Source organism: Capsicum annuum, chromosome 8, assembly GCF_002878395.1.
Source record: "Capsicum annuum cultivar UCD-10X-F1 chromosome 8, UCD10Xv1.1, whole genome shotgun sequence".
In the NCBI taxonomy this organism is placed as follows: Eukaryota; Viridiplantae; Streptophyta; class Magnoliopsida; order Solanales; family Solanaceae; genus Capsicum; species Capsicum annuum.
This window is the reverse complement of record NC_061118.1, coordinates 119922453-119937879: the sequence shown is the minus strand read 5'-3', so window position 1 is coordinate 119937879 and position 15427 is coordinate 119922453. Positions and strand designations below refer to the sequence as shown.

The window sequence follows — 15427 nt, the reverse complement described above, 5'->3', positions numbered from 1 at the left end:
TATATTTAATTTAATTTTTCTTTGCTAATTACTCCCTCTATTTGTTCATTTTACATATTTTAGGGGCCTTTTAAAAACAATGACTGATATGTTAATTTTATCATAATGTCCATATTAATTAATGTTTAGTTTTAAATTTTTGAAAAATAAATCATTAATACTAAGAGTTAAACTTTTATAAAAAAAACTATTGTCTTTTCTTGATACGTTAAAAGTGACAAATAAAAGTGAAAATTTCTTTTTAAAGTAGTGGACAAATAAAAATGAACGAAGGAAGTATTTGATTTCAGAGTAATTTTCTTGCTCCTTTTTTAAAAATTTTAATTTGATACTTCTAATCTAATGCATAGATATGAAAGCCTCAATGCAATGGGATCAGTATAAGTAATCATGAAAATTGACTAAATTTTTGTACTAAAATAGTTGGAGATAATTTTGGTTGTTGATTGCAGTTTAAATAATACAACAATTAATTATGCAGAAATTAGTTATGCAGGATTTCATTATTCATGCATTAGTTATATCAATTTTTATTTTGCATAACATAGTATGAAAAATAACTCATAACTTACACACATTTTACTTATGTGGGATTGTAAATGATAGCCAAATATTATAGGCTTGACCTGGTATGCTAAATTTTATAAAAACCATTATTATACATACTATTCGTGTTAGTTTTATTACATGAATACTCCTCTCCTAACCACAAAACAAAAACGTTACATATTTTAAATCACCGTGCATTAAATAAAAACTGTTTTAAAAGAGAAAATGACTATGCCCTTCTATTATGTTTTAAAAAAAGATTATTTCAGAAAACATATTTTCTATAAAAAATTGAAGTATCCAAAGGGTTGGGAACAATATATAAGTGAAATCTGAATAGATATTCTGAAAAATGCAAAGAGGAGAAGAAGCATAAAATGGTTGGCAAGTAGACCCCGTATCTTGTACATAATGGAAGGGTAAACTTTTTGGGAGCTGCAAGGTCAAAATAACAAAGCATCGAGTATAACTTTCCTAAGCAAGCTAATATAGCAAAATGATTGAAAGCTCAAAACTACCCTTTTATATGAACTTTTCTTTCCTAAGCAAGCTAATATAGCAAAATGATTGAAAGCTCAGAACTACCCTTTTATATGAACTTTTCGACATTTAACACACATGTTGATACCATTGTTTAACTCACTCTTTTAAAGTAGTAGAAATAAGATTTTTCCATTTGTCTAAATGGAAACTTCTGTTCTCCTTATTACCTTTCCAAAGAAAAGATCTCCCCATTTTGTCCATCCTTTGCTAACATGGGGTATATGAAAGAGGGATATCATATATGTTCGTAGAGCATCTAAGACAAAATTTATTAAGGTACATTAGCCTCCCAATGACAAACATTGTGATCTCCATCAGGGCAGTTTCTTTTCACATTGTCCATAATTGGGCTCCAAATCTCTTTGGATCTTGATTTTGCTACCAAAGGCATGCCAAGATAGGCAAGGTACCCACTGCTCCACCAAAAACTTAGTGTTTCGGTCCCCCTCTTTAATCCAAAAGGCCGTTGATCTCTGTCTCCGGGCCATCTCTTCGTTCTTAAGACATTCTACACATTCCATGAATGTAGTAGCTTTAGTTACAATATCCTCCTCTATCAATACTCCCTCTTCTAACGATGAATCCAAATCAGCCAGTTGACTTAGCAATTTAGACTTTTGGCACCTCAAGTTCCCCTGCTCAGTTCTGCTCCCCTCTTTGAGCTTGCCCCTTACAGGCCAGAATGTAATCTAGCCTTCCAGTAAAAGCAAAAGACCATCATTTCTGATTCTATCAACAAAAGCCTTCGGAGTTTAACCGCCAATTTTAAAATTTAGAATGTGACTTGGCCTGTTCCCAGTGACCACAAAGGAGAGCTACTGGGACATGATACGAAGTCAATCTTTAGAGGGCAGATTGTTCAATGTTGCTTGTTAGAATATGAGTAGGAATAGGAATTGTATATAAAATCCTACTTGAAAAAGAATTATAATGTTGTGTCCATAAATAGGGACTGAATGTAATTATGTAAACACACAATTTTCAATAATATTTTCTCCATTAGTTCTCACATGGTATCAGAGAGTTGGTGAGAAACATTAGAAAACATAACTAAGTCACCGTGCATCAATTCCGGTGACTGATTTGTGTCATATTTTATTTTGTGGGTTGTGTGAAAAATACAACACCACCAAGAGGATCGAAAAGATTAGGCAACAAAAACCCGACCAAAACCGCCGATATTTTATTTTGTGGGTTGTGTGAAAAATACAACACCACCAAGAGGATCGAAAAGATCAGGCGACAAAAACCCGACCAAAACCGCCGGAAAAGTACCTACCACGCGCCAGCCGGAATCCTGTAATTCCGGCGAGATCTGCATCATGCGCCAACGTGTGAGCCCATCTCCGGTCGAATTTTTGAGTTGCTCTTTTATTTGTTAGGGTTGCCCGCCACGCACCGGTCGGAATCCTATAATTCCGGCAAGATTTGCATCAGGCGCCGGCGCGTGAACCCATCTCCGATCGAATTTTTGAGTTGCTCTTTTTTTCCGTTGGGGTCGCCGATCTATTCCGACTCCGACCACTTACTCTTTTCCAGATTCCGCCAAGTATTTTGAGATTCCGATCACCGAAACCTAAATTCCGGCGACTTCATGTTTTTGGTAACTGTTTTCAGACATTCAGTAACTGTTTCTTGGGGTTTTAAAGTCAAATTCTCAAGATGTCTTTTGGGCATGATATTTTTGCCTCCAAAAATACTAGAATTGGAAGTTCAAGTTCTATGATCACTTTCGAACCTTTAATGGAAAGTTCAAATTATTTAGCCTAGGCTTAGTTGAGTTGTGGTGCAAAGGTCAAGGTGTCCAAAATCACTTAAAGAACAAGGCTAGTGTGGTAGATGAAAAGGCAAAATCTGGCGCGAAAGATGCGAAAGCTAAAGAACAATGGGAGAAAGTTAACGCTCAATTATATAGTCTCTTATGGCGATCTATTAATTCTAAGTTGATGCGCTTGTTTCGTCCATTCCAGATGTGTTATTTAGTTTGGGAAAAGGCTCGTGTTTTGTACACTAATGGCATATCTCGTTTTTATGATGTGACATCTCGAATGACCAACTTGAAGAAATAAGAATCTGATATGTCTACTTATTTGGGACAAGTACAAGCAGTCATGGAATAATTTGATACATTGATGCCCGTCACTGTGGATGTGGAAAAACCACAAGAGCACAGACAGATGTTTTTAGTTCTTAAACTTGTTGGACTTTCTACTGACCATGATATTGTACGTGATCAGATTTTAGCTAGTCCTACGGTTCCTACAATTGATGAGTTATTCTCTCGTCTGCTTCGTCTTGCTGCGCCTCCCAGTCAGAGAGTAATTTCATCTCCCACTGTAGACTCATCTATTCTTGCATCTCAAATCATAGAAAAACGAACATATCAGCCTATGAAAAATCGGCGACGAGGAGGTCGTTCTAGAAAATCTCGATCGAAGTGTAGTTATTGTCATAAAGTTGGGCACACTCGGGATATATGTCATAGTTTGCATGATCCACAACCCAGTTATGATCCTATTGTTGTAAAGGAATATAATGAGTTCCTTCGGAATCAAGCAAGTAAGCAGATATCTCCACAGCCTATTCGACCATCCAATAATGCTCATATTGCCCAAACAGAATATGATGAGTTCCTTCAGTATCGAGCAAGTAAGCAAACATCTCCACAAGTAGCCTCGATTGCCCAACCTGATGCTTCTGTTGCTGGTAATCCTTTTGCTTATGTTTCACAGTCTAGTACACTTGGATCATGGGTTGTGGACTCAGGTGCTTCTGATCATATTTTTGGTAACGAATCACTTTTATCTGATATTGTTTATTCACAATCTTTTCTTGTTATTACTTTAGCCAATGGGATCCGAACAAAACCAAAAGGAGTTGGACAGGCCAAACCCCTATCTTCCTTCACTCTAGACTCTGTTCTTTATGTCCCTAGTTGTCATTTCAATCTTGCATCTGTTAGTCGTTTGACACGTGCCTTTCATTGTAGCATAACCTTTTTTGATGATGCTTTTCTAATGCAGGACCGCAGTATGGGACAGATGATTAGCATAGGACATGCATCACAAGGCCTTTTACCATCTTACCTCTTCAAATTCCTTCACAACATGCTCCATTACAGATCCTCCAGACCTAATTCACAAACGTGTGGGACATCCGAGTCTATCCAAGCTACAAAAGATGGTGCCTAGTTTGTCTAGTTTATCCACATTAGATTGTAAGTCATGTCAACTTGGGAAACACACCCATGCTACCTTTCCATGCAGTATTGAGAGTCGTTCAGAGTCTTATTTTCTCATTAGTTCATTCTTTCATTCTGATGTTTGGGGTCCTAGTAGAGTCGGTTCATCCTGAGGTTTTCGTTATTTTATTAGTTTTATTGATGACTTTTCAAGATGTACTTGGGTCTTCTTAATGAAAGATCGTTCTGAGATATTTTCTACATTCAAAAATTTGTGCTGAAATACAAACCCAATTTGGTGTTTCTATTCGTACTTTTCGTAGTGATAATGCCTTAGAATACTTATTCTCTCAGTTTCGGGAGTTTATGTCCCATCAAAAAATTATTCACCAAACATCTTGTCCGTACACCCCTCAGCAGAACGGTATAGCAGAAAGGAAGAATAGGCGCCTTCTTGAGATTACTCGCACTCTTCTCATTGAATTCAATGTACTGCTGAATTTTTGGGGCGATGCAGTCTTTGCATCTTGCTATCAAATTAATAGAATGCCATCATCTTCCATTCACAATCAGGTTCCCCATTCCATATTGTTTCCACAGTCACCTCTCTACTCTATCCCCCCTCATGTCTTCGAAGCACATGCTTTGTTCATAACTTAGCCCTGGAAAAGATAAATTAGCCCCTCGTGCTCTCAAGTGTGTGTTTCTTGGTTACTCTCGAGTTCAAAAAAGGTATCGTTGTTATTCACCCGATCTTCGTCGCTACCTTATCTGCCGATGTCACCTTTTTTAATCTCAACCTTACTATACATCTTCTGATCATCCTGATATTTCTGAGGTCTTGCCCGTATCTCCAAATTTACCTGTATCAATCTTTGAGGAATCGATAATTACTTCTACATCTCCAGCTGCAGCGCCACCACTTACTTCTACATCTCCAGCTGCAGTGCCACTACTTCTGAGTTATCATCATCGTCCGCGTCCAACATTAGTCCCAGACGATTCAAGTCATGCATCGGACACTTCTCCTACTGTGGACTTGCTTCCTCCTAGCCAATCAGTTGCACTTCAAAAAAGTATGTGTTCCACTCGTAATGCTAATCCACATTATACTTTCTTAAGTTATCATAGTCTATCATCACCCCATTATGCTTTTGTATCATCTTTGTCCTCTGTTTCCATCCCTAAGACTGTAGGAGAAGCACTTTCTCATTCAGAGTGGAACCATTCAGGGTGGAAGCAGGTTATGATAAATAAGATATCTACTTTGCATACGAGTGGTACTTGGGAGCTTGTTTCCCTGCCTGCAGGTAATGATAAATGAGATGTCTACTTTGCATACGAATGGTACTTGGGAGCTTGTTTCCCTGCCTACAGGTAAATCCACTATTGGTTGTCGTCGGGTTTATCCAGTCAGAGTTGGTCCAGACGGTCAGGTTGAGCGGCTTAAGGCTCGCCTTGTTACCAAAGGATACACACAAATATTTGGGCTTGATTATAGTGACACTTTCTCTCCCGTGGCTAAAATAGCATTTGTCCATCTTTTCTTATCTATTGTTATTGTTCGTCATTGGCCTCTTTATCAGTTGGATATTAAGAATGCTTTTTTGTACGGTGATCTTGAGGAAGAAGTCTATATGGAGCAACCACCTGATTTTGTTGCTCATGAGGAGTCTAGTAGCTTTGTATGTCGATTGCGCAAGTTACTCTATGGTCTAAAACAGTCTCCTCGAGCCTGATTTGGAAAGTTTAGCACAGTAATTTAATAGTTTGGCATGATCTGTAGTGGAACTGATCACTCAGTGTTCTATCGGCATTCTAAACCAAATCTGTGTATTTATTTGGTGGTTTATGTTGATGATATCGTTATCACGGACAATGATCTAGATGGTATCACTAAGTTGAAGCAGCATCTCTTGCAGCATTTTCAGACTAAAGACCTCGGCAGACTGAAATATTTTCTAGGTATTGAGGTTGCTCAGTCCAGATCAGGTATTGTTATTTCTCAACGCAAGTACACCTTAAACATTCTTGAAGAGATAGGAATGATGGGATGTAGACCTATTGACACTCATATGGGTCCAAATGCTAAACTTCTGCTAGGACAGGGGGAGCAGGACAGGGGGATCCACTCAATGATCCTCAAAGGTATAGGCGGTTGGTTGGAAAGTTGAATTATCTCACAATGACTAGACCTGACATATCCTTTTCTGTAAGTGTTGTAAGTCGATTTATGACTTCCCCCTGTGATAGTCATTAGAATGCAGTTGTTCGTATTCTGCAATATATAAAGTCAGCTCCAGGTAAAGGACTACTCTTCGAGGATCCGGGTCATGAGCATATCACTGGATATATAGATGTTGATTGGGCAAGATCACCCTCTGATAGACGCTCTACATCCGGACATTGTGTTTTAGTAGAAGGTAATTTGGTGTCCTGGAAAAGTAAGAAACAGAGTATGGTAGCTAGATCTAGTGCAAAAGCAGAATATCAAGCAATGGTGCTTGTAGCAACCTGTGAGCTAGTTTAGATCAAACAACATTTGAGAGAACTAAAATTTGCAGAAACCGATAAGATGAAACTTGTGTATGATAATCAAGCAACCCTTCATATCGCATCAAATCCAGTATTTCATAAGAGGACTAAACACATAGAAATTGATTGTCACTTTGTCAGAAAAAAATACACTCCCAGGAGATATTGCTACAAAGTTTGTGAAGTCGAGTTATCAACTTGCAGATATCTTCACAGAGTCCCTCACCTGTCCTCGTATTAATTACATTTGTAACAAGCTAGGTACATATGATTTGTATGCCCCAGCTTGAGAGGGAGTGTTAGAATATGAGTAGGAATATGAATTATATATAAAATCCTACTTGGAAAAGGATTATGTAAGATTGGTATCAAAAGTTCATATTTTATACATCTGAGAGCTACAAATTTATAGTACAGGAAAGCAAACATACCAAAATCAAATTGCTTGATTCTAGCAGATATGACAATCAAGATGTGATCTTCTTTATCTAATTATCTAAACTATCTACAACAAATCAAATATGATTTTATCAAATCAATTAAGATCCTACAACCGGGGTATTAAGTTGATGAGTCACACAATGAAGATTTGGGAGAGGGTGGTGGAGCGAAGGTTGAGGAAGATTGTGTCTATTTCGGAGAACCAATTTGGTTTTATACTTGGTCGCTTCACGATTGAGGCAATTCACCTTATGCGGAGACTAGTAGAGCAGTATAGAGAGAAAAAGAGGATCTTCACATGGTGTTTATAGACCTGAAAAAGGCGTATGAAAAGGTCCCTAGGGAAGTTCTTTGGAGATGCCTGAAAGCGAGGGGGGTTTCAGTAGCGTACATCAGAGCGATTAAGGACATGTATGAGGGGGCGAAGACTCGAGTAAGGACAGTGGGAGGAGATTCAGAGCATTTCCCAGTTCGTTTTTATTCGCTTTGATGATGGATGTGCTGACGCGGAATATACAAGGTGAGGTGCCTTGGTGTATGCTTTTCGCGAATGATATAGTTTTGATTGATGAATCGCGACAAGGGGTTAATGATAAGCTGGAGATTTGGAGAGAAACCCTAGAGTCTAAAGGTTTCCGGTTGAGTAGGACCAAAACGAAGGACTTGGAGTGCAAGTTTAATGACTCAAGACATGAGGAGGAGGTGGTAGTAAAGTTGGATTCTCAGGCGGTTTGCAAGAGGGATAGTTTTAAGTATCTCAGGTCTACGATTTAGGGGAATAGAGGGGAATGGAGAGATAGATGAGGATGTCTCTCACTGTATTGGGGCAGGTTGGATGAAATGGGGGCTCACTTTGGGAATTTTATGCAATAAGAAGGTGCCCCCAAGCTTAAAGGCAAATTCTATAGAGTTGCAGTCCGACCTGCTATGTTGTATGGAGCGGAGTGTTGGCCGGTTAATAATTCTCATGTCCAAAAGTTGAAGATGGCGGAAATGAGAATGTTGCGTTGGATGTGTGGATTCACAAGGGCAGACAAGGTTAGGAATCAAATTATTCGGGAGAAGGTGGGAGTGGTATCAGTGGAGGATAAAATGCGGGAAGTGACGTTGAGATGGTTTGGTCATGTGATGAGGAGGGGCACGGATGCCCCAGTTCGTAGGTGTGAGAGGTTGGCCTTAGAAGGTTTCAAGCGGGGTAGGGGTAGATCGAAGAAATACTGGAGAGAAGTGATTATACGTGACATGGAGCAGTTACAGCTGACTGAGGACATGACCCTTGATAGAAATATATGGAGGAAAAACATTAGGATAGAGGGCTAAGGGTGTGGTTGAGTTGTAGTCAGTAGGTAGGAGAATTGTGGTGTCCTTTGTTTGGCGATGTACTTTTTGTGGATGTCGTATCCGTGTTATTTTATCATGTTCTATGCTTTTGATGTTTTTGTATACTACCTTTTATCTTGAGCCAGGGGTCTATCGGAAATAGCCTCTCTACCTCGTTAGAGGAAGTGATATGGACTGCATACATTTTACCCTCCTCATACCCCACTATGTGGGAATATACTGGGTTTGTTGTTGTTGTAATTAAGATCCTACAAAATTAAATCTTAAATATTCACAAATCAACACTCCCCCTCAAGTTGGCATGTAAATACCTGTCATGCCTAACTTGCTTACAAGAATTTCAAATTTTGATTTAATTTAAACAAGCCTTTTGTGAAAATATCTGCAATTTGCTGAATTGTTGGGACGAAAGGCATGCACACACTTCCTTCTTCAATCTTCTCTTTTATGAAGTGCCTATTCACTTCAACGTGTTTTGTTCTATCATGTTGAACTGGATTGTGAGCAATACTTGTGGCCATTTTATTGTCACAGTACAACTTGATTGGTAAAACAAACGATTTTTTAAGTTCTTCCATCATCTTCTTGAGCTAAATCATTTCACAAATCCCATGGGCCATAGACTGGTATTCAGCTTCAACACTGTTGCGGGCTACAACATCTGCTTTTTACTCCTCCAAGTCACAAGATTTCCCAGATAAATATACAATATCCAATATCCAGATGTGGACCTCCTATCAGTAGTAGAACCTGCCCAATCCGCATTTGTAAAGCCTTCAATGCCCCTAATGCCCCTATGCTGACTTATTCCGAAAAATAATCCTTTCCCTGGAGAACTTTTAAGATATCTTAGGATCCTGTAGACCGCTTCTTGGTGCTCTTCCTTTGGGGAGTGCATAAACTGACTGACTAAGCTTACAGAAAAAGCTATATCAGGTCGAGTATGTGACAAGTAGATCATCTTCCCCACTAGTCTTTGATATTGACTGTGGTCAACTGAATTTCCTTCTTTATTTTCGAATTTTATATTCGGATCAATGGGTGTTTCAGCTGGACAACAACCACTTATTCCCGTCTCTCTTAAAAGATCTAGTACATACTTCCTTTGTGACACCATAATGCCTTCTTTTGATCTCGCAACTTCCTTGCCAAGAAAATATTTCAACTGGCCCAGATCTTTAATCTCAAACTCCGAGGTCAAATGTTTCTTTAAATTCTCCATTTCGGACAAGGCATCTCCTGTAAGTATAATATCATCAACATACACTATCAGAACAACTGTCATTCCCTCAAGAGAATGTCGAATGAACATGGTATGATCTGCTTGCCCTTGAGTGTACCCTTGTTTTTTCACAAACTGAGTAAACCTCTCAAACCAAGCTCTTGGAGATTGTTTGAGCCCGTAGAGAGATTTCTTTAGCTTGCACACTCTAGTTTCATACCTTTCTTCAAAACCTGGAGGAGGGTCCATATATACTTCTTCTTCGAGTTTTCCATTCAAGAATGCATTCTTTATGTCTAGTTGTTGGAAAGGTCAATCAAGGTTGGCCGCAATGGTCAGAAGAACCATTATTGAATTCAATTTAGCAACTGGAGCAAATGTCTTAAGATAGTCAATAAACGCGCCTTATACCTCTCTAGGGACTCATCTGATTTAAATTTGATGGCGAACAACCACTTGCAGCCCATTGTTTTCTTTCCACGAGGTAGTTCCACCATTTTCCAGGTTTCATTTCTCTCCAGAGCGTTTATCTCCTCAAGAATTGCCTCCTTCCACTCGGGAACGTTCAAGGCATCCTGCACATTTCTCGATATCTCCATTCCAGATAATTGAGAAAGAAAAGCTATATAGGAAGGGGTTAAGTTTCTATATGACACAAAATTTGACATAGGATAGTTGGTGACTTTTCTTACCCCTTTACGTTTGGCAATTGGAAGATCAAGGTCTAAAGTAACAAGGGGTGAATCAGAGTTGGGTTCTGGAGAATTACCTTGTGTATTAGTAAGATCCTGCGGGGTGGACATTTGGTTCTAATAAGAGTCCTTGATCTCTTTTTCTTGATTCTGGTTTCTTCTCATGTAAACCTGTAATTCCTTTGTTTGTTCCTTGTTCTTGTCATTAATTGTATCATGAAAATGCTCTATTGCCTCAGTATCCTTATTTTCATTATTTAAGTTGGGATCTCTTACCTTATCTAGGTTATTACTAAAAAAACTATTCCCTGTATCTATCATAAAACCTAGATCCTTTGGTTACTCACATGTGAGGTCAAGAAGATCTTTATCATCCCTCGAATTTTCACTATGTTTCTCCCCCTGAAGATGAGCTTCAAAAAACAATTGTGATTCAAAAAAAGTGACATCCATTGTGACTATAATCTTTCTAGTAATTGGGTCATAAAACTTGTAACCCTTTTGACTAGGGGCATCGCCAACAAAAACACATTTTTTAGCACGTGGATCAAGTTTACTCCTATTATGATCATGAACATGAACAAATATACTACACCCAAAAACTCTCAAAGATAGGTCAGTTGTCAATCTAGAAGTAAGGAAGTATGTCAGATCAGTTGTCAATCTAGAAGTAGGGAAATATGTCTTGAACGTATTGAAAGGGGTTTTAAAACTTAGAACACAGGAAGACATCCTATTAATAAGATAGGTGGATGTCAGAAAAGCTTCTCCCCAAAGAAATTTAGGGACTTCGCTCGTGAACATTAAGGCTCTAGTTACTTCCATAAGGTGCCTATTTTTCCTCTCCGCTACTCCATTTTGTTGGGGTCTATCGTAACATGAACTTTGGTGCACTATTCCCTTAGAAGTAGGGGTGTGCAAAAACCGAACCGACCGATAAACCGAACTGATAAAAATGTTATTGGGTTAACAATTTTTCAATGGTTTTATAAAAAAATTTATTGGGTTATTGGTTCGATTCGATTTTTTCTTAATGGGTTATTGGGTAAACCGATAACCTAATAAGCTATATATATATATATGACTTATTATATATTTCTCTTAATTTCTCTTTAATTTCTACACATTAACAAACCTATTATTTCAATTATACAAACTTTTAATTTCTCCTAACAACGTTTAGTTCAAACTTGAAGTTTCTTGTAAATTAAAACACATTATGTAGGACTTTTGGTGGCAACTAAGATTCGATTTTTTTCATGTTAGTTACTACTATTTCTATTTTATGAGTATTTTCTTATCGATTAAACCGAAAATTGAACCGTTGAGGACTAAAAATCGATAAACCGAAAACCGATAAAAAATATCTTATTGGTGTGATTATTGGTTTAGCATATTTAAAAATCGAAAACCGATAAACCGAACCGATAATATATAAAACCGAACCGAACCGACCGATGCACACCCCTACTTAGAAGTGAAAAATTGCTTAGGTGGTCATTAAAAAACTCTCCCATAATCACTTCGAAATATTTGAATCATCTCATGAAATTGTCTCAGCCATAACATAAAAAGCCTCAAATAAATGTTTTACTTCCCCCTTGTCTTTCAATAGATACACCTAAGTTAGTCTAGTGTGATCATCTATGAAACATACAAAACACCTTTTTCCATTTACAGTTGTTATCCTAGAAGGTTCCCAAACATCACTATGGATTAACTTAAAGGGTTTTGTGGCATGGTAACTTTAGGATAAAAAAGATGAACATCTTTGTTTAGCCATTTCACAAAATTCACATTGAAAAAATGATGTAGTTTTATTCATAAACAACTGTGGTAACAAGAGTTTCAAATAATGAAAACTAGGATGGAACAAGGCGATAGTGCCATAACATGACTTTATTATCAAATAGAATAGAGTTCAAGCAAGTTGAACTAAAATTTACTGAAATGCCACTATCTTTAAGAAAATAGAGACCTTCAGACTCTCTAGCATTGCCAATCATCCTCCCCGAGACCCTGTCCTGAAATACACATGAAATATCGTCAAGGATAGCACGACAATTAAGATTTTAAGTCAACTTGTTTATGGACAAATGATTATGAGACAATCTTGAAACATGAAGGATATCAAAAAGAGTCATAAAAGAGGTTAGTTTGACTGTCCCTTTCCCAGCAATTGTTGAGAAGGAACCATCAGCAACTTTGACTTTTTTATTTCCTGCTAAATGAGTATAAGTCGAGAAAAGATGGGAGTTCTATGTCATGTGATCACTAGCCCCTGAATCTATGATCCAAGAGCTTATATTAGTAGAATTTGTACTTAAAAAACACATAGCACATTACCTGTTTGGGTAAAAGAACAAATGGGTGTAGCAAACTAGGTTTAATGGATTGGAGTTGAGATTAGAGAAGTTTGTGCAGTAGCTCTAGCTGTTCCTGGGTGAATGGTGGCATTTCTGAAGAAGATGTCAGCCCGGTTCTTCGCTGGTACACTGAAAGGCTTGATTGCCATGTTTTTCTGCCCTTTCTTTTGTTCCCGATGGACGATTTTCCATGGATCTTCCAGCAAGTCTCACGAGTGTGCCAGTATTTTTTACAAAAATCACACCACAACTTCTTTTTCTTATCATTCTCATTTTTTGCAGCAACTAAAGCAGATGACTATATTTTTTTATTCCAGATTGAAATCTTTTTTTAGCATAACATTCCGCCTTGTTTTTTCAAGCCTAATGTCAGAAAATGTTTGCCTCAAAGTGGGCAGGATTTTTCCCAAGAAGTCGAGAACAAAGTTCGTCAAAATCTTGGTTCAACCCTGCTAAAAATAGATATACCTTCTCACTTTCTTCCTTTTTCATTGCTTTTAAGCTATCCTTCAAACATTCCCATTCATCATTATAGCATTGATTTAATTTTTGCCACAGGGAAACCATCTCATTATAGAAAAGAGTAACACTTCTCTCTCCCTAACTCGCTTTCCACAGTTTAATTTTTAATTCAAAAATCTGAGAGGCATTTTCTACATCAGAATAAGTTTCTCTAACCGCCTTCCAGACATCCCTAACAGTGGGAAGAAATAAATATGGTTTACCTATAGTAGGTTCCATGATAGGTTCCATGGAGTTTAGTAGCCAAGCAATTACCATACCAGGCGTTCATTTTCGGGTCTCGTGGGTCAGGCTTTCTCGTTTATCCAATCAAGTGCCTAAGTTTTTCTCGACCATCAATTGCCAAATGGACAGATTGCGCCTACTCCAAAGAATTCTTTCTATTTAGCTTGTGAAAAGTAAGCTGAAAGGAAAAATGAGATGAATCACCGCCTTGGTTCATTGTTGTCTCGGTCGGGACTTTGTTAACAGAACTCTCGGCTTTTGTTAATGCCGTTGGATGACGTAGCCCACTAAATGTTGTTTTAGTCATTAGCAACACAAGAATAAAGCTGCTCTGTAACCATGTAAGATTGGTACCAAAAGTTCAAATTTTATTCATCTGAGAGCTACAAATTTATAGTACACTACAAATTTATAGTACAGGAAAGCAAACATAACAGAATCAAATCGCTTGATTCTAGCAGATATGACAATCAAGATGTGATCTTTTTTATCTAATTACCTAACTATCTACAACAAATCAGATATGATTTTATCAAATCAATTAAGATCCTACAAAATCAAATCTTAAATATTCACCGATCAACAGATTATAATGTAGTGTCTATAAATAGGGACTGAATATAATTATGTAAACATACAATTTTCAATAATATTTTTTCTCCATTAGTTCTCACATTGCTGAAATGATCATTTCATTCTACAGACGCTAAGATTGTATATTCTAGAAGCAATGATATGGTTATCCCCCTTAAACCAAGTTTAAGAACTACCTTCTAATTATAGTAGATCAATAAGTTTCATATCCTCTATAACATCTGAAAATTCCATCATGGTGGAGGACCTCCTAGTGCAGCTCCTTTTTTCAGAAGGATATCTGCATACATTTGAAGTACAACAAATAGCCGAAGCGGGACTCAGGACTCTGATAGCATCTAGTTCCTCTCATACTAATCTCCTTTCCACTTTACTGTTGGGAGCATAAACTTCAATAATATGACAGAGCAGAATTGGGCAACTGAGCCTCAAATTTACAGGATAAAGTGAAATGCTCCAACCTGTAAAATCTCCCCTTTCCAGACTCTAGAATAATATCTCCCCTGAATTTAAGAATGCTCTATAGGAGTGATTCTATGTTTTAGCAATCAGTGATCTTTTTCAATCAAGTAAAGATTATTAAATAAACCATCCAGGGATTGTAAGCGATTACAGAAACATAGCATCACTCCTACAGGGCCCATATCCAAAAGCATCTGGTAATTACACAAAGCCAGTGATAAAATTACTTTCATCATAACCAGAGGTAAGATAGTCCATAATAATAAGAGGTTCATCCTTACTTGGCTGCCCTGTACTGCCTAGGGTTTCATCTACTTTGATCAGTATGTTGACAATTAGGTATCCTCTTTCTAGAGTACTTATTTATCAATTTGGCACTAAGAGAAAAAGAAAACATGATAATTCATTCATTTTTTTATTTTTTTTGAGAAGTTAACATGATCATTCATTCTAAAAAGCAAAAAGTGCCAAAAAGGGGGAAGTACTACTCAATTAGCATTTTCTCGATATCTCTTTCTGCATATTAGATTTTGGAATTAAAACAAACTGTAAAATTTTGACTTTATAATGTATCATTTAGCTTCGATTAGTTGGAAATGTGTAATATTTTCTTACATATTCTTTTAGTTTCTTTCCTGGGCATTTTATGTCAATTTTGTGCCAACACATGTAGCCAAATAGAACAACTGCAAGGTTAAAAACATTCTCTGGAAAAGCTTCTGCATTTCACTAATTAATGCTTGAACAACAGCCA

General features: G+C 37.4%; 1 protein-coding gene across 3 annotated transcripts in view; it reads right to left on the bottom strand.

Annotated features, from left to right (window-relative positions):
* The window catches only part of LOC107838834 (protein GET4), a 39365-nt gene that overhangs the window by 11267 nt on the left and 12671 nt on the right, over nt 1–15427 (bottom strand). Inside the window, exon 4 of one of the 3 annotated variants that reach the window (XM_016682059.2) lies at nt 12483–12528. The exons of the other annotated variants lie outside the window; for them this stretch is intronic. Coding sequence (XP_016537545.1) covers nt 12483–12528 — 46 coding nt within the window. The remainder of the gene's footprint in view (nt 1–12482; nt 12529–15427) is intronic. 3 annotated transcript variants of the gene reach the window in all.